General features: G+C 41.2%; 1 protein-coding gene and 1 long non-coding RNA gene across 2 annotated transcripts; both read right to left on the bottom strand.

The window, feature by feature from the left end:
• Window positions 1-3452: 3452 nt before the first annotated feature.
• LOC147332620 (uncharacterized) lies at window positions 3453-4423 on the bottom strand. Its single transcript, XR_015128937.1, has 2 exons — window positions 3727-4423; window positions 3453-3635 (listed from the first exon to the last, which is right to left on the bottom strand). It is a non-coding gene; the product is annotated as an uncharacterized LOC147332620 (long non-coding RNA).
• A 1452-nt stretch (window positions 4424-5875) lies between these two features.
• Window positions 5876-13986, bottom strand: LOC147332619 (cytochrome P450 2K1-like). Its single transcript, XM_086289284.1, has 10 exons — window positions 13739-13986; window positions 13420-13582; window positions 12490-12639; window positions 12178-12338; window positions 10854-11033; window positions 10610-10751; window positions 7845-8029; window positions 7597-7738; window positions 7323-7506; window positions 5876-7239 (listed from the first exon to the last, which is right to left on the bottom strand). Exons 1-10 carry the CDS (start codon window positions 13946-13948, stop codon window positions 7218-7220), a joined length of 1539 nt encoding a protein of 512 aa, XP_086145410.1. The 5' UTR covers window positions 13949-13986; the 3' UTR covers window positions 5876-7217.
• Between the last annotated feature and the right edge of the window lie 4395 nt (window positions 13987-18381).

Raw genomic sequence — 18381 nt, 5'->3', positions numbered from 1 at the left:
GTGATGGGTCAAAAGAAATGATTGTGACATATGGTGTCTCTGACTGCACTTCCATCTTGTATGTCCGTGGGAGGGTCAGGATGTTCATGGTTTGGATCACTGCTGATGTTTGGTTCAGAAGGACAGTGTTCTCCTCTAATTGTGGCAATGTTGTGAAGAATCACACATGCCACAATAATGTCACATGCCCTTTCTGGGGTGACCCTGAGTCTTTGCAGGCACTGGAACCGGGCCTTAAGCATTCCGATAGTCATTTCAATTCTGGCTCTTGTCCTGCAATTAGCCAGATTATATCGCTGCTGTGGGCCCGGTTCAGGGTCAGGGTAAGGGGTAAGCAAATAGGGTAAACATGGATACCCCCTATCACCAAGCAAGTAGCCAGTGAACTCTCCTAAGACAGAAGGGTACACTTCAGTTCAAATGTCCCTGAAGCAATTGGTCTTTATATATTTTAAAGTATTCTCAACTCACCATGTCCAAATTTTGTGCTCAGTGTACATTCACGGAATATTTGTGAGTCATGGACAGAGCCTGGCCACTTGGCTTCCACATTTGTGATAATGTTGGCAGCATCACATATGATCTTCACAGTGCAGAGAACACAAATTAGCATCCATTACTATAATGAAATAATTTGTTAGTTTGACATGCTACAGGGAACTATGTACCTGTACATTAATGCTGTGGAAAGACTTCCTGTTCACATAGTCTCCTTCATTTACTGAAGGAGCAATGATTGGAATGTGAGTGCCATCTGTACAGCCAATCACGCCTGGGAACCCTGAAAATAAATGTGCAATTTAAGTAGTAGTCCAAGTATCACCACATCATACATTAAGTTTTGGTCATCCTGATACCTGCAATTTTGTGGCATCCCTCTTTGATGAATCTTGTGGGTCTATGACCGGGGAACACCACAAACGGGTACAGGAGACGTTTCAGTGCAACTGTAACATTCCTGACTGCCCGACAGACGGTAGCCTTGGAAACGTGCTCAGCGTCACCAATATTATACAGAAAGCTCCCGTTTGCAAGAAACCGAAGTGCAATACAAATAATATGCAATGAACTGAGAGCATGTCCGCGATGTGTCACATGCGTAATATATGGCCTGAGGATGTTATCCAAATAAATTATAGATTGTGCTGAGAAACGGTAACGTTCGCACAGGAAATCATCAGGAAATGATAAAATGTCCAAACGCGCTCTGATCACTCTCTCCCGGCGGAGAGCTCTGCGGAGAATTTGGGCTTCACGATCTACTGGCTCTTCAGGGAAGGGACACGCCATGTCCGACACTTCCTACTGTCAGGTTTCCGACAAAGGGGCGGAGACAGTCAGGGTTAGTTGTAGTAAACCTGCTAGGGGGCAGGTTAGCTTCACGGAGTGTGTCGTCATAGTGACTCACTGAGGCTTCATCTGAACTCTCTTTGTGAAACCGAAAACCCAGAGTTTTCGTTAACTCAGGGTATACTTACTCAGTTTTTCCACTAAACCGGCTTCCTGAAACAGGGCCCTGGACTCCAAATCCTCGCATTTATTCTCCAATTTGGCCAACTCCTTTGACATCGCATCCACTTTGGCTTGGAGGTTGTTAAGGTTCAAAATATTGGGGATGGAGACAAGAGAAAAAACCACAATAACAACACTGGTCCGGCCGGGTTGAGTCAAACGATGATTTTAATGAACACACGCGTGGGAGATGGACACTGATGCAGACAGCCTCAAAATCTCAAAATGGTGGAGCATTGCTCAAACTTTTATAGCCTCTGGTGCCTCCACCTTATCATACAAAGCCTAAACATTCACATGCTTTCTCTCACACAGCGCCTGAGCTACGACCTTGGCTCCCTGTTTATCTGCTCCTGCTGAAATGGGGCAGAAAACTCCAGCACACTCTGTTCTCTTCTACTCAGACAAATTAGATTTCTTATAACTAAGCAGTATAATGCATCATAAAACAATATCCTTCATTCACAACAAGTCAGCAGTTTAATGTAATGCAAATCAGTTTAACTAATGTAATAGTTATCAGCTTCTTCTAATTCAGGAGAATAATGCAAACTAAAACTACATAATAATTCACAATCTTTAATTAGGGGTATAACATGGCATAAAATAATATTATAATCTAACAAGGTGGACAATATCATCCGTGCATGTGGAGAGAGACTGTTCCATCTCCGTAACTGTGCTCCTGAGGCCAGCGAATTCCTGCCGCATGGTAGTTATATCTGAGGAAAGGTCCGTTTTTAGTTGCTGTATGTCGGACCTGATAGACGTGAGATTCTCCGCAAACGCTGCCGTCAGTTCCTTTTTAAACAGTGCTGAAATTTCTTCACGAAGTTCAGAGAGGAGTTCAGCCTTCGTGAATTTTTCCGTAACGACGAGCGGCGTGTCGGGTGACCCAGGCAGTGGCGAAGTTTTACCACGAGGCGGGGATGCAGTGTTAGCAGCAGGCCGCAAGTTCGGCTGAGAGGTGCTTGTGCTCTTATTAACCTTACGCGACATTGTAAACACAAAAAGCAAAAACAGTCTTGTCTCGGAACTATACAAAAAGAAAAAACCCGTCAAAATGTGCCTGGAAATGCTAGATAATAACTAGACTCTGCAGGAGCTACGCTCGGTGCGACCTAAGCCATAGTCACCTAAACCGGAAGTCCATCAGGTATACTCTTAAGTATTTGCTAAACAAATAATTTGCATTATTGAAATGGGCATGTTACGGATTCAAATATTGGGGATGGATACAAGAGGAAAAACCAAAATAACAACACTGGTCGGGCCGGGTCAAGTCAAACGATGATTTTAATGATCACACGCGTGGGAGATGGACACCGTACGCAGACAGCATCAGATCTCAAAATGGTGGAGCATTGATCAAACTCTTATAGCCTCTAGTGGCCCCCACCTAATCATAAAAGCCTAAAAATTCACATTCTTTCTCTCACACGGCGCCTAAGCTACGACCTTGGCTCCCTGTTTATCTGCTCCTGCTGAGATGGGGCAGAAAACTCCAGTATGTTCTGTTCTCTTCTAATCAGACAAATAAGGCGATGACGTTCTGCGAACAGTATTTCTTATAACTCAGCAGTATAATGCATCATAAAACAATATCATTCATTCACAATAAATCAGCAGTCTATGCAAATCAGTTTAACAAATGTAATAGTTATCACCTTCTTCTAATTCAGGAGAATAATGCAAACTAAAACTACATAATAATTCACAATCTTTAATTAAGGGTCTAACATGGCATAAAATAATATTATAATCCCACAGGCACATTTTAAGGCAAGTATAAGTAAAGTAGCCAAAATAAAAAAGTTAAGAGACTGTAGATTATTGGAAATGATAACACATTTAATAAATTACAGTCTAAGCAAAGAGTTACATAAAGCAGGAATGTATGTCAGAGTTATGAAAGCAAGACCCAAATGCAAGACTTCCTGTAGAGTACAATGTGTTTATTTACAGGGAATAAAATGACAACAAGTGCAACAATCTTCCGCGTGTGTTTCTCTCTTCGTGTGCTCGCTCCCGTGCATGACTTCTCCAGTGTTCGTGGTGGTTGTCCTTTTCCTTTCAGTAACTATGAACAACATGCTCCACTTCCTCCACTCGTTTCCGCAACACTTTGGATATAAACACACTGCCGTTAATACACGCAATCCCCTCCACTCGAAACACTATCACAAAGTAGCTGGGAACTGAATGATTTCTCACAACGATCCAGCATCGAGTGAAGCTCAGCTCGTCTGTTAAGTAGCTCTTCAGATTAGGCTGATCAATAACAGGTGAGTTTCATTCACTTTCAGGTGTGGCTGGCTTAACGGCAGGAAACTCTGCGGGCCTGACGTCTCCAGAAACCCCGGACACCGCTGTACACACACACACACACCCATCAACTCACAAGTGAAAATGAGGGACGGTGAGTGTTGTGTTGGGCTCTTGAATAAAACTCCCGCTCAAGCGATAACGTGGACCAACAACAATCTTTCTTTAATACAGCTTACTGTCGTGCTGTTTTACATCAGTGATGTTCGATTCGTGAACGAATCGTTCAATACTCGAGAATCACTTTACTGACTCGTGAATCATGATTCACAAGCCCAACTGACTCATCCCTGTTGCTGTTAGCAAACTAATTCCATTAGTAGAAATATATCTAGCTTATAATTAAAATGGGGGGGGAACAACAGCCAGTTTCGTAACAAAAGCATTTCTGCTCTGAACTGGAAGAAAAAACCCTGAGTAGAAGCTCACATCAAGAAAATAGCTCCTCGGTTCAGAGTAGCATCGCGCTGCTAACATGCTAACAACACATTTGAGCTACTCACCTCCTCCCTTCCTGTGCTGAATCGTAAGCATAAGCGAATCACTCAGGACTCGCTCACCCCTCCCTCCTGTGCTGAATCAAAGAGCGAACGAACGAATCACTCACTCACTCACCCCCTCCCTCCTGTGCTGAATCATAGAGCGAGCAAACAAATCACTCACTCACCCCCTCCCTCCTGGCTCACAGCTTCTTCTTCTTCTTGGTTGGCAACCAATGTTAAGGCGCATCACCGCCCCCTGGCTCAGAACGCAGTGGACATTTAGATGAGAAAATATATATTTGACACACTTAAGGAAAATACTAATAAAATACAAATAAACAAAATAAATGTTTATTAAGCAATTTTGATAGGAAATTGCTTAATTTTAGAAATGTTTTTGCTCTTTTTTCTCTATAGAATAGTTGTTGTTGTTTTTTTTTTTAAATCATTCATCTTAGCAGTGGGATTTACATGAAAAGGGAAACAAATTAAGTTTGAGTGAAAATGTAAAATTTTTGCACTCTGGTCAACTGACTCAGTGAATCAAATGACTCAAAAAAATCTGATTCACTTTGGTGAGTGACTCATTAACACTCGATTCAGTAAAAAGAATCAAATTTACCATCACTATTTTACATGCTACCAATTTCCTGTTTAGTGGGTAAGTACTGCCGCCTAGTGGCGCATGATGTACATCAATATAGATTACACCACAGTGAGCAAACACATTCATGGCCACGGCAGGTCGTCAGGCAGGGACGGCAGACCATGACAATATACTGAGCTGATTACTTTTTTTTTTTTTTTTTTAAACACAAATTCAAATTCTTTTGGGCTTATCAACCCTAAATCTGAACCTTAATGGCTTGGACTGTGAGTGTTCATTATAGAGCTCAGTTTCCGCCACAACTTTGGTTGTTGCTCTAAAATAGCTGGCTAAGAAGATTTAAAGATTATATAAATAAGAGTACAATCTAAGAATACCTATATGATCTAAAGCTTGATCCAACATGCTGTATTTTTACATGCCTTTTGTAATATCTGCACTCTTTTGGTTAAAGTGTGTCTTCTGTATATTCATGATATGTTTAACCACATGCAAAAACCACACTGAAAATCTAAAGACTTTAGTTTGTTGCAATTGAAAGAATAAACCTCTACCAAATTACTCTCTTAAAATAACAGTGAAAAACAAAAACAGTGACATGATGCACAAATACATTTTGCCGTGTTAATCACCAAAAGCACACATTCAAACAAAGTTCTGGTCGGTGATGAAAATTTTGAATGACAGAACTCATTCTGTGTATTATAATCTCCTTTTACTTGCTAGAAGTGACTGAAATAAAGGGTTCCCTTGTAGAGGTGGTAAAAGTATAGAATTTTGTTCTTAAGTAGAAATACTACTGCTAAAAAAAAAAAACTCCAGTAAAAACTGAATTACTGATTCAACTTCTTTACTCAAGTAAAATTTAAAAAACAAACAAACAAACAAACAAATACAGGCTCTGAAATGTACTCAAAGTATGAAAGTAAAAATAGCTCTTTGGAGGATTTTTCTCTTACCTAGATTGTTTTTCTAAACAGGAAAATGTGTGCAGTCGGGGGTTAATGTGAGATTCAGTAGGTTGGAGAACCCTAAAATTGGTTGCAATACCTCAGTGTGTGGAAAACAATCATAACTCACAATTGGCATGTCTGCTGTGGCAGACGGAGAGGAGTGGAGAAAGATTGGACCCGAATGCAGTCACTGATAACGGACTTGAATTGAGAGTAAGCCTTTATTACGGCAGAGCAGAATACAAACAAAAGCAAAGGGTGGCAATGAGTAAGCTAGCAAAACCTAAACTGGGAGAAACCTAAAAATAAATAAATAAATAAAGAATAATGACACTAAAGCCCTGCAACATGGGAAATGCAGTTTGCAGACAATCCAGCAACAAACAGGACGACAAAGGGCTTAAATACACAGAGGGATAATGAGGGAATGAGACAGAGGAGGAGGAGAAATCACACACAACGAGACCGGGGAAATAAAACTGAAAACACTAACATAGCACACGAGACTGTAAAAGTCTCTGAGCAGTCGTTACCTTTGAATCTAACCTCTCTTCTTCCTCTCCTGTCCTGTCTTTCTTATCTTTCTCCATCTCTGAGTGAAGTTGGCTCTCTTTCTGTTCTCTCCCTGTGAAATACAGCAGCTGGACCTTTAGCTAGCAACACACTTTGAAACAAACTGCACACAAACACTTTGTGTGTTTGTGATGTTTGTTGAGCTGAGAGGAAAGTTGCATTGGAAATTAACTGACACTTAAAAACATGGTGGCTGTAGCTCAGGTGGCAGAGCAGGTCAGCCACTAATCAGAAAATCGGTGGTTCGATCCCAGGTTGCCTCCTGGCTGCATGCCAGGAGGGTAAGATACTAACCCCATGTTTGCCTACTGGTGGTGGTCAGAGGGCCCGGTGGCGCTAGTGTCCGGCAGCCTCGCCTCTGTCAGTGCGCCCCAGGGCAGCTGTGGCTACAACGTAGCTTGCCATTGCCTGTGTGTGAATGGGTGAATGACTGAATGTTGTGTGAAGCGCTTTGGGGTCCTTAGGGACTGAGTAAAGCGCTATACAAATGCAGGCCATTTAAAAAACAATCACTTTTAATCCCTGACTTTGACACGTGTCGTCTTTTTTTTTTTTTTTTTTTTATCCACTGGTGATTAATAAACAAACAAAGGTCCGCAGTGACAAGATAATAACTCCCCCCCGAATGCATTACAGCCAAAGTAATGAGCTTGTTTTGAAAACGTAATAAGTAGAAAGTACAGATATTTGTTTGAAACTGTAGGGAGTAAAACTAAAAAGTAGTCAGAAAAATCAGTTTCCTTGACATCTGCCTTTGTCTGTTGTTCAGAATGCTGACATCTGTTTCCTGTTGGGTTAGGATGATAAAAACAATGTTTATGCTATTGTCACAAGTAAATGCTATAATGTCAAGTTCCATGTGTCTCTTACTGGCGACTGACAGCACACAGCATATGAGATGAAGGAGGGGTGGTGAATCCCACAGCTGGTGTGAGATCCAGTTCATCCTCTGTGATTCCAGGTGGAGGAGTGAAATGAAAGCGCTGAATGAGGGAGGTGAAGAAGAGGAAGAGCTCCATCTTAGCCAGACCTTCTCCGAGACACATCCTGCGACCTGCAAATGCAAAGAGTTTACACTCATTTAAACGAATCATGTCTGCGCTAGTGAGAATTTTCTCAAAAAGGCCTGACAAAGTTGTCATACCTGCAGAAAAGGGCATGAAGGCATCTCTCCTGACAAATTGACCCTTTTTGTCCAGAAAATGTGAAGGGTTAAAAGTGTGTGGGCTCTCCCATTCACTCTCATCATACAGGACAGAGGTGAGAAGGGGAAACACAATAGTTCCCTGTGGGAAACAGAAGATTTCTCATGTAGATGTACATCTACAGAACTAGTTCAGGTTATCAGAAGTGAATCAAGATGTTAAAATATATTTAGGTACAGCAGCTGACCTTTTTGATAAAGTATCCCTTGAAGGTGACATCTTGGCTAGTTTGGTGAGGAACAGACATGGGGACAATATTCGCCAGTCTCTGAGTCTCGTGAATGACTGCATCAGTGTACGGCAGGTTTTTCCGGTCATCTACACAAACTTGTCGGCTTCCTACTACCCGGCTCAGCTCCTCGTGGACCTGCTCTGCAGAGACAAAATAAAGAAACAAATTTGTCCACATTAGTTTTAACAGATCTGCTAAAACGTGTAAAAATAAATAAATAAATAAAAAATCTAAAATTATACACAGAATATTGTTATGGTGCACATTGTTTGCATATGAAATGCTGTGTATTTATTTACCACTGACTGGTAGTGGTGGTGGTTGTTTTGCCTTTTCCCTCTGATATCACCTGCTGACATGTCAGTAAACCCATAACTGAAGTCATTGGTCTTGTAGCCCAACAGGACACTGAACTCTATATACGTATTTATGTGTTATCACCTTATATAAATATCAACTATGTGTGTTGGAAAGGCTGTCGACTGTGTTCGAGAGCCCCCTTGTGGCGAGAGAGTTGAACTATTGAGAACATGGTCCAGAGCATGTAGGTTAAGCTAACACATAGCAAGAGGCACCTTGTAAACTGACTCAACAGTGGACGTCTAGGCATAGTGTGAGTTGTGTGCGTCTCTAAAGAACTGTGAGTAGACATCTTGATTGAATCCTTATTATAATCAGCATTCTGTATATGTTTTGTTTACAGACCACACATATGGGCTCAAATTGTGGGCATAAATATTTTGTACTCTTAAATCAAATGTGTAGTTGTGAACTGAGTTTTGTAAGTGTGTAAGTGTGTGTGTAAAAAAGATTTGTGTTTGTAAAAAAATATTTACACAGTTACAAATTTGTTTGTTAAGGTCTGGTTACAACGGTGGCCCTGAGAAGCCAAACGGACTGCAACTTACACCAGCAATAAGAAAAACGTTGCAAAAGCACACAAAACACAACGGAAATAGGAAACAAGAAAACAAAAATAGGAAAAAAAAAAAAAAAACCACACACACACACAAGGGAAGTGTTTCTGGGGAGACAACCTGACGGACCAGTTGCAGGAACCGAAAAAATGGTGTGTTTTATCATGATTCATATAATACTGCTGACGTATTTTCAGACTAATAGTTAGGCTAACACACTTACCTCTCATCTTTTCTTTCCTCACAAAACCGATAGATCCTTCACTTCTTCTAAGTGTGTCCCAGCGCAATTCTTAGCATAATTTGGTTCCTGCAACTGGTCCGTCGGGTTATTGTCTCCCCAGAAACACTTCCCTTGTGCTTTTGGAAATCTGTTTTTTCCTATTTCCGTTGTCGTTTTTCCTATTTCCGTTATTTTTTGTGTGCTTTTGCAGTGTTTTTATTGTTGCTGGTGTTTTCTTAAGTTGCAGTCCGTTTGGCCTCTCAGGCCCACCGTAGAGGTTACAGATACAAAGCAAAAACCTGCGTATTAAACTCTACACTTAAGTTCCCTGGCTATGTGTGACTTTCTTCTTATGAGTAGTGTTAGGTATTTTAGTACCATGGTAGCATTTACTGGATATTGTTTTATAGTGACATTATGCAGGAAAACTCTGTCATTCAATAAGGCCCCTTTGTTTCAGTGTTTTTCTCTTTGACCCAAGAATTGATGTGTGAGAATCACAGGCTGGTACAAGGTTGAAATACCACAGAGATCACTCCCTCAGCTACATTAGTTTCTTAATCTTTTAGACGCCTGTTGAAGGCCAGATGGTTTGTTTCAGATTTCACTAATGAAAGAACTCTTCGTTTTGTGCCTTGAAAATATGTCGCTGAGATAATCACAATTGTAGCTGAACTGATAAACTACACAAAGGATGCTTCTTCACCCAAGGGCAGGAAGACGCTCCCTTATCTTGGTCTGTACTGGTTTAAACTGATAATCTGCTGTCTCATGAATTTTACCCTCTATATAAACTGTTGTACTTGTGAATAAAGTTGAGTCAATTTGGGAAGACAACCTGAAGCAGTCTCTGTTTTCTTGTTCTCCCAAGCTGCTCCCGAGTTCGTACTAACACGCTGAATGGCATGCTTGAATGTTGCTTGAGAATATATTTGACTGTGTTACAGACTAAGGGACATTCTCTGCTGATAGGTGAAGGTACATTCTCTGCTGATAGACGTCCACGCCTCGGAGGAAGTCGATCCACGGATTAGGCCCTGGAAACCGTTTCCTTCAAGTAGGAATTTTGTCCCAATTTTTCTGCCTTTCACCTGATTGGTCAATGTCGTGTCAATCATAAATTTAACAATCCAGTCAGAGAATAGATGGGTTTGGGGTGCTTTGCTGAGCTTCAGGTCCTGGAAGGGTAATGCAGTTTGAAGCTGGAGGATCTCTATATGAATATCCTAAGCTAGGTCCCTTAACTTTTGGCAGCTACTGAAAGGATAAAGTTGTGCTATACCAGAAATACCATTATTACTTTAGTATTGAGCCCATACACAGACCCCACCTACGAGTTGTACACCACCCCTGTAAGCCTGTGGTTGCATCACTGTGCTGTTGTGTTAAAGAATAACAGCAAATAAGGAATAACCTTATTTGTGCGTCCTGTGTGTTCTGACCGACACCCCAAGGTGAACACCATTGTTATTCAACCAATGCCTATACAGTCCTGGGTGAAACCCAAATTAACAGTGTGGTATTTCTTATCACCCACATTCTTTTGAGGTGAGACTTGCATGTCTTGTCCAGTTCCTTACCCTGTATGTGTGGGTATTTAGCCATTAACAGCAAACCCCATCTCAGTGTGGCTGCTGTGGTGTCAGTGCCAGCAGCAAACAGGTTGCTCACTGTGAATGTCAAGTTCTCCTCATTGTAGTGAGTATCCAAAACACAGGAGTCCTAAAAGAAATAACACTCACATTGCTTATTGATATCAAACCTAAAGTGTAAATAATATTATCATAATTTAAAAAAAACAAAAAAAACAACACACAGTCTTACTTCTTCTTTCTGTTTCCGAATCAGAAAACAGTCCACAAGCCCTCGGCACAGTCCAGGCTCCAGAGTCTCTTTCAGATGCTTAATTAAATTCTTTATATCTCTGACATTCATCTCAACATTTTTTAACACCACCTGGCGATTTTTTATCCAACCGAACAGCCGAGGAAACATGTTAAAAAGCTGCAGGAGAAAAAAAAACCAACAAAAAAAAACAACAACCTTAAAGCTTATTCCAAGTAAATACACTGAATTATTAGAAATAAAATTAAATACATTTTACTTTGTCATATGACACATGTTATAGTTTAAATATTAAAAAAAAAAAAGATTAAAGTCCACACATTATTATTACACATTGTTTCACCAAATCCTGGTTTTCATTTTTATGAAAGCAGCGATGACTTGACCTATTTTAAAATTCCCCTCACAGAAATAATTTAAATCAAAAATAACAAAGTTACTGTTGCTGTGCATCTAAAGATATCTGATATTTTCAAGTAGCTTTACCATCTAATTCCTTAATGACTATCGGTGCATATCGTGTCATATATACATTTTATTGTATCTCATGATTAAGAATTACTGCCTTTGCATCAATGAGCATTAATAACAATAATAAAAATTTAAAAAAAAAAAGCTTGTGAAAAAGCAAATAGTCAGATTTCCAATGCACCACAGAGCCAGATTTGCTAATGGCAGCGCTACAGCTTTGGCTCTAGCCTGTGTTTCTTCACTGAATGTTTAGAGCCTTGTTATTGTAGGGAGTTGTGTATGCCTTCCAGAGAGCCATATCGATGGGGACTTTAGCCCCTGGGATCCCTGTTCAGCCAGGCAGGTCACGAGGTGGAGGCCGGACAACAATCGGCAAAGTCAGATAAGACAGACATGAGATGGATCAGTTATCAGGCCATCCTGACTCCCCGAAAAGCCTTCAGTTGATCCAAAATGCTACAGCGAGAGTATTGACTGCAAGCATATTTCTCCCATATTCGCTTGTCTTCACTGGCTTCCTGTTAAATCCAAAGTTGAATTTAAAATCCTTTCACTTACAAAGTCTTGAACAATCAGGCCCAGTCTAATCTTATAGACCTCATAGGACCACATAGCACTGCTGGTTTACTTGTGGGACCTAGAGTATTCAAAAGTAGAATGGGAGCCTAAGATACGAAGCACGTAGTAAACATCAGGTCATGAGGCCTGTTTGTTGTTGCTAATTTAATTTAATTTATAAGATTTTAGTCTCACAGAATTTTCTACTTCCATATATGAATGTATGTGATCGTGGCCAACTTCACCAACTCATCGAATCTGTCAAAAAGCCAACCTGGACTGATGCAGAACCTGAGACACATATGGTTTGATTGGCTCGCTTCACCATGTTCTTGAATACAGGGTCACCGTAGTCAAATCTGCTTCCGAACACAATAGAGGAGATAATGTTGGCTGTTGCATAATTTATTGGAAGAGCTGTATCAAAAGCATTTCCTGTAAAATTGATACACAAGAAAAAAAAAATCTAAAATAAATAAATCCATACATGGGCTAACAGACATGCACAATATAACATTTAGAGGTGTGCTAATTTTAAAAAAAATCATTTAAATTGCAGTTCATGGTTCGTGTACTTTTGCCATACCTTTATGATCTTCAATCACTTGAATCAGATAGCCACACTCCTCCAGGATTTTACCCTGAGTAAGTCTTTTGCCCATCCCAAAGTCTTTGAGGGTGGCGAGGGCAAAACGTCTCAGCTCTTTCCACGATTCTCCATTTGCAAACAAAATTCCTACAAAACATAAAATCCTTTATTTTAAAAACTCAATTAACTGATTTTTATGATATGGAAATAGAAACATGCTGACAAGGCTTAAACCACCAGTAAGGAAGGGCTGAAAACAATGAGTATTTTTAAAATTTTTAACTTTTGAAGTAGTTTTTGTTTTTGAATATATCACATTTTGTACCCCCCAAAAAGTCAATTCTGTTCATCTGGATGTAGTGTTTTTACTAAATTACAGTACATTTGCATTTGTCTTTTTTTCCCCTAAATAGTTTAAAATTGTACATGTGACTCTATTGTATTGAAATTAGCACCGCTGACTAAAAATGTCAGATTCATGATCATTGGTCAATGAACATTCTTTATAAAGCTGGGGAATCTTGCAGTCAGCTGAGACTGTAGAAGTCACTTGGATGAGTGACAAAACGTTTATCCCACAGAAAACGCTGTCGAGATGAACAGGATCAACTTTTTGGGATTTCCTTACCTGGACGATTGAAGCAATTTCATAATAAAAGTGCTGTATTGCATAGTTTACTACACAAACAGGGTCACATCCTCACGGAAGACATTCAACATTAAAGGAATATGTAGCACTAAACTTATATAAACTTTTTTTTTTAAATTCTGGATGGAGAGGAAACCTGTATTTCATGAAGTCATGTGAGTCACAGCAGCTATAAGTGCTGTTGGTTATTTCTGAGAAGCCAGGTATCATATGTTGACCGGACTATTTGTGATAGTAAAATGAAACAGAATAAATGGTATTATGAAAGAATTTCATACCATGACCTCGGTTTATATCATTAAGTATCGGGGAGATGTTGCGCTCTCCAAACTCCTCTGCATAGTTGACCAGTGCCTCTCTGACTGTCTCATATCCAGCCAGGACCACGACTTTGTTGGTTCCAAAGTAAAGAGTAAATACAGAGCCATATTCCTTTGAAAGCTGGAAGAATCATTCAAAATAATAATAATTAAATAGCATGTTACGTTCCCCTAACATTTCACAGGAGACCCTGCTAGGGCCATAACATAGCATTAGGTATTGTAATATGTTTAAACTGGCTTCTTTTGATTCAGATCTTGAGAAGAGTTATTTTACCTCACACAGAGTTTTGTGGGGTCTGTTAAGATCTAATTGCAACAGGTTACCAAGCAGGGGCAGAGGTCTCGGTCCTGGGGGTTCATTTCCTTTTTCCTTAGAGATGAAAATGATAGAAACAAGATAAAGTACAAGCAGGAAAACAACGGCTGCCAGCATTGTGGTGGGACTGAACAAAATGAAAAAGATAAAATCCTCAAAATGTTCCATTTGCTCTGATGTTGATGGTTCTCCTCTGTGCTGTCCTTGCAGGTAATGAAGAAAATATAACCTGATCAAACATTATTCAGCTTTAGATATTGTTCAGCTTTAAAGTTACTGTGCAACTGTGTAATAAAAATGTGCTCACGACTTTGGCCTTGAGAGCGATAAGAAGCGATCGCCTCATCCTGCAGGTGCAAGATATCTGCAAGCGAAGAGACTAGAACACCCAAGGCCGATTTCCTTTTATGGAGTTGTTTTTTCTGCTAATGCAGCACTTTCCTCACAACCCCCTCCTGTAAGTTTTAGAGAATATATACCCATCCTCACAGCAAATATTAGGAATCTCTTGATGTGAGCTGTGTTGAGAGGTTGTCTCTGTCTCAATAAAAGTTCACTGATTCCCCATCTGCAGCAGGTGTCCGGTTGTCTTCATTCTCCGCCAGCCTGGTTAAGTCAATTCCTCCTTAACATCTAAAAGAACCTATTTAATGAAGGAAGACGGGTTCACTTTGTGTTTAATATTATTCTATTGCTGTTGTTGTTTTTTTTGTATCCTTCAATTGGCGTCACGAACAGGATCCGCTCCAGGTCAACTGGAACGGATGGGAGGACATCGGCCGTGGTCTGAGTGAACGGAGTTTGGACAAAAGCTGTGTGCACACAAAAACAAGGTAAGCAGACCTTTTATTTCTGCTATATTGAACATTATAAAAATACTTAGTGTCCAAACTCCTAGTAATTCATAACCAAAATTGTCTGGCTTACTTAAGGCTTGTTGAGAATCAGACAAGTGAATAAGAAATAAGTGAATAAGAGATAAGTGAATAAGAAATAAGTGAATAAGTGAATAAAGATAAGAGTGAACTGAGGTCTGACCACGGTTGCAGCCGACGGGTTGCTCTCCGGTGTCGGATACATACCTCAGTGCAGGTCTGGGACCTTGAAAGGGTTTATTAGTAACGCCTTTCTAAACAAATTAAAAGGTTAAAGGCCTTGAGAATATTTTTTAGTAATATTCTCTAAACTACAGAAGGGTTAGGAAGGCCCAGAGGACTTTATTAGAAAAGATCCTCTAAAACTTAAAAAGGAGAAGTACTGGTTGGAGTCCAAAGGAGGGGTCCCTTTGATCAATAGGAGAAAACGGATCTCTTCTTAAAACCCTGATGATTTTAGTGTTTTAAATGTTTTGATGTTCTGTTTGATATTGGACACACATAAATACACGCTGAATGCTTGCTGTGAAACACTGGGCAGGACAGTTTGGTTCTCCGTTGTTCACAGATTACACAATTAAAGGAACTAGGTTCCTCTTTTGGTTAAAATAATACACCACACATAGAATTTTTTTTACACATTTATTACATACATAAGGAGGGTAATGAGTGACTGCAGGTAATGTATGAAGTGTGAATGAGACGTGTGAACAAGGTGACAACCAACTAGCACCCCTATCAGGAAGCTCTAGGCAAGGCTACCCGCCAGACCCCGGTTTGGTAGAAGCTTGGTAACACCTGAAGGGATATTTCAGTGCTGACTCACCTTTAAAGCAGCGCCCCAGCTGTTAGTGCCTAACAGAGGCAGAAACCCAGCTGGCCCAAATTCTCCTTTAAAATCAATAAAAGAACACTCCTCCATTGACAGTAAAATGGATGGAGAATTAGATCGAGAAACTAATGATGATGGTTGGGGTCCCGGTGTTATTCTTAGCACATTGGGAGAACAATTAACATGTGTTGAGACAGTCATCAACTCCACACACCAGCCTAAAGAAGCAAAAAAGCAGAAAGAGTCATTGAGGAAAACAGCTGAAAGGTTAATGAAAGAAAAGGGAAAGGACGAGGGGAGTAGTGGTAACTGGGGAATAATTTGGCAGAATAAGGCTATGCAGGCAAAAGAGAAAGAGGAAGAAGCCAACTCAGCAGCAGCAGGTGCAGGTGTGATGAGCGGGGTGAGACACAGAAAGGAAGCAGATAAGCACGCAGGCCGCAAAGCTAAATTTAATCACTGGGTGTGTTTATGGGAAACTGCAAAACCACACATGAAGAAAAATAGGTCTCAGCCACCTCCCTATTCTGCCTCAACTCCTCCCTCAGCAGGCATATATCCGGTACTTAATATCTCTGGTGGAATAATGACTATTGGAGAAGAACCGCCCGTAGCTCCAACTCCCATAGATACCAAGCATTTTTGCCCAGGAAGCTCCTCTCTGTCGGCGACATCCTCAGCTAGTAGTAGAGCCCCCTCTTCTATGTCCCATTGTTTTGGAACCGGATCTGAGGGCCTAACTGACCCACCTCATGTTACACTGTTTTATGACAGGCATGACACCACCTGGTACCAGCACATGTTCCAAAAGCAGTGTGAGGGGCGGGCTTGGTCTCTGAACATGTCGTGCATTTTTGCGGCACCGGAGGGAGTGGCAGCAGCGGTTACTTTTACAACAGATCAATTACAGTGGTACATGATGTCTGATGAGGCAGCTCCCCATGTGTCACTGGCCTTACATCCTGGACACCAGGCTAAGGAGCTGGGTGGAATGGTTAAACGTTCCCTTGCGGCCACTGACTGGACACCTACAAAACTCCCACAGGTTTTGTTTTCTCCATCTACCAAGACATACCAAATTTTAAATGATTGCTTTAATTCCTCAACACTGCAACATGGAGTGGTCAGCGGGTCACATGGAAGAGAACACACAGACCACTGTGATGCTGCGCCTTTACTCGACTCTCTTCCAGATTGTTTGTGGTCCCTTGGACCCACAGATGTAGGTTTAGTTGATGTGGAGCCAGTCTCTTTTCAACTGTCATCTGCTACCCCTTTGTGGCAGCCTCAGTACCCACACAGACCGGAGGCTGAGGCTGGGATTGCAGAAACAATTTCTGGTTTGGTCACTGCCGGTGTCTTGGAGCCCTCCTGCTCTAAGTGGAACACGCCCATCCTACCCGTTGAGAAAAAAGGCACGGGGAAGTTCAGAATGGCACATGATTTGAGAAGGATTAATGCCTTACTTGGCACTCCTACTTTGCCTGTGCCTAATCCTTATGTTGCCTTGACCAACCTCCCACCATCTCATGCCTGGTTCACCTGCATTGACTTGGCTAATGCCTTTTTCTGCCTCCCACTTCGTGAGTCACTGCGTGACATTTTCTCATTTACATTTAGAGGCCGACAATGGCGTTACACTCGCTTACCACAGGGATTTGCCCTCTCCCCAGGACTGTTTAATCAGTGTTTGAAAGAACTTTTACAAACCAGCCCACTACCATCTGACTGTATGTTAATACAATATGTGGATGACCTTTTGCTGTCTGCCCCCACGGCTGACATCTGTTTGGAGGCCACCAGAGTGGTACTTCACCACCTGGCCAACACAGGTTTTAAAGTGAGCAAAAACAAACTACAGATTGCAAGAAAACAGGTTTCTTTTCTAGGCCGCATGGTCTCACAGTCCGGTATTTCCTTGTCCCCAGAACACAGGAACTCCATTTTGCACCATCCAAAACCTCTAACTGTAAAAGACATGTTGTCATTTTTGGGCCTGACTGGTTACAGCAGGACCTATGTCCCAGACTATGTTGGCCTTACTTCCCCTTTGCGCGTTTTGGTAAATGAACAAGGCATGAGAAACCTCTCTGCTCGCCTCTCATGGACTACAGAAACAGAACAGGCGTTTATAAAGTTAAAACAACAGCTTTCTGTCGCCTCTGACCTTGCTGTGCCAGATTATGCTTTGCCTTTTCATCTTGATGTTTCTGGAACTGGAACCCATATCAATGGTATCCTGTTCCAGAAAAAAGGGGGAGAGAGAAAAGTGTTGACATATGTAAGCGTAATGCTTGACAACACTGAAAAACGCCACCCACCGTGCACACAACACGTTTCTGGACTTGCAAAAATCATTCAGAAAACAGCACACATAGTGATGAACCACCCACTAAAAATTTTGACATCACACAGTGTGGTGGCCTACGTCTCCTCACAGGCCTTCACACTCACTTCACTCAGGCAGAGACGCCTCAGTACCATTTTGGAAGCACCACACATCACCTACTCACATGAAGGCATAAACATGGCTGATCACATGGGATCAGGGGAACCACATATGTGTGAAGAGGTTGTGCAGGTACAGGAGAAAATCAGGCCAGATTTGCAGGCAGAACCTCTAATGGATGCAGAAAAAGATTGGTTCACAGATGGATGTTGTTTCAGAACTGAAAGTGGAATGTTGAAGGCTGCATGGGCAATAGTGGAACAGACAGACATGAGATGGAAAACAGTGAAAGCAGAGCAGTTGACAGGACAACAGTCTGCACAGAGAGCTGAACTGAGAGCGGTGATTGAAGCCTTAAGGATGGGAAAGGGACAGAAAGTGAATATATACAGTGATTCAGCTTATGCTGTGGGAGCAGTGCATGTGGAGCTCAAGCAGTGGCTAA

The sequence above is a fragment of the Aulonocara sp. 'chitande type north' Nkhata Bay genome, linkage group LG4 (genome assembly GCF_057382095.1).
Source record: "Aulonocara sp. 'chitande type north' Nkhata Bay isolate Kocher_YH1m ecotype deep benthic linkage group LG4, A_spYH_male_GT1.1, whole genome shotgun sequence".
Classification (NCBI taxonomy): domain Eukaryota; kingdom Metazoa; phylum Chordata; class Actinopteri; order Cichliformes; family Cichlidae; genus Aulonocara; species Aulonocara sp. 'chitande type north' Nkhata Bay.
This window is presented reverse-complemented; position numbering and strand designations above follow the sequence as displayed.

What these genes read in the sequence shown, in the direction of transcription:
- LOC147332619 (XM_086289284.1), bottom strand. Translation starts at nt 13,948, where the DNA reads ATGGAACATTTTGAGGATTTTATCTTTTTCATTTTGTTCAGTCCCACC. An exon ending in TTCGGAAACAGAAAGAAGAA is followed by an intron (nt 10,752 to 10,853) that starts GTAAGACTGTGT and finishes TATTTCTTTTAG; the next exon opens with GACTCCTGTGTTTTGGATAC. An exon ending in CTTCATGCCCTTTTCTGCAG is followed by an intron (nt 7,507 to 7,596) that starts GTATGACAACTT and finishes TTGCATTTGCAG; the next exon opens with GTCGCAGGATGTGTCTCGGA.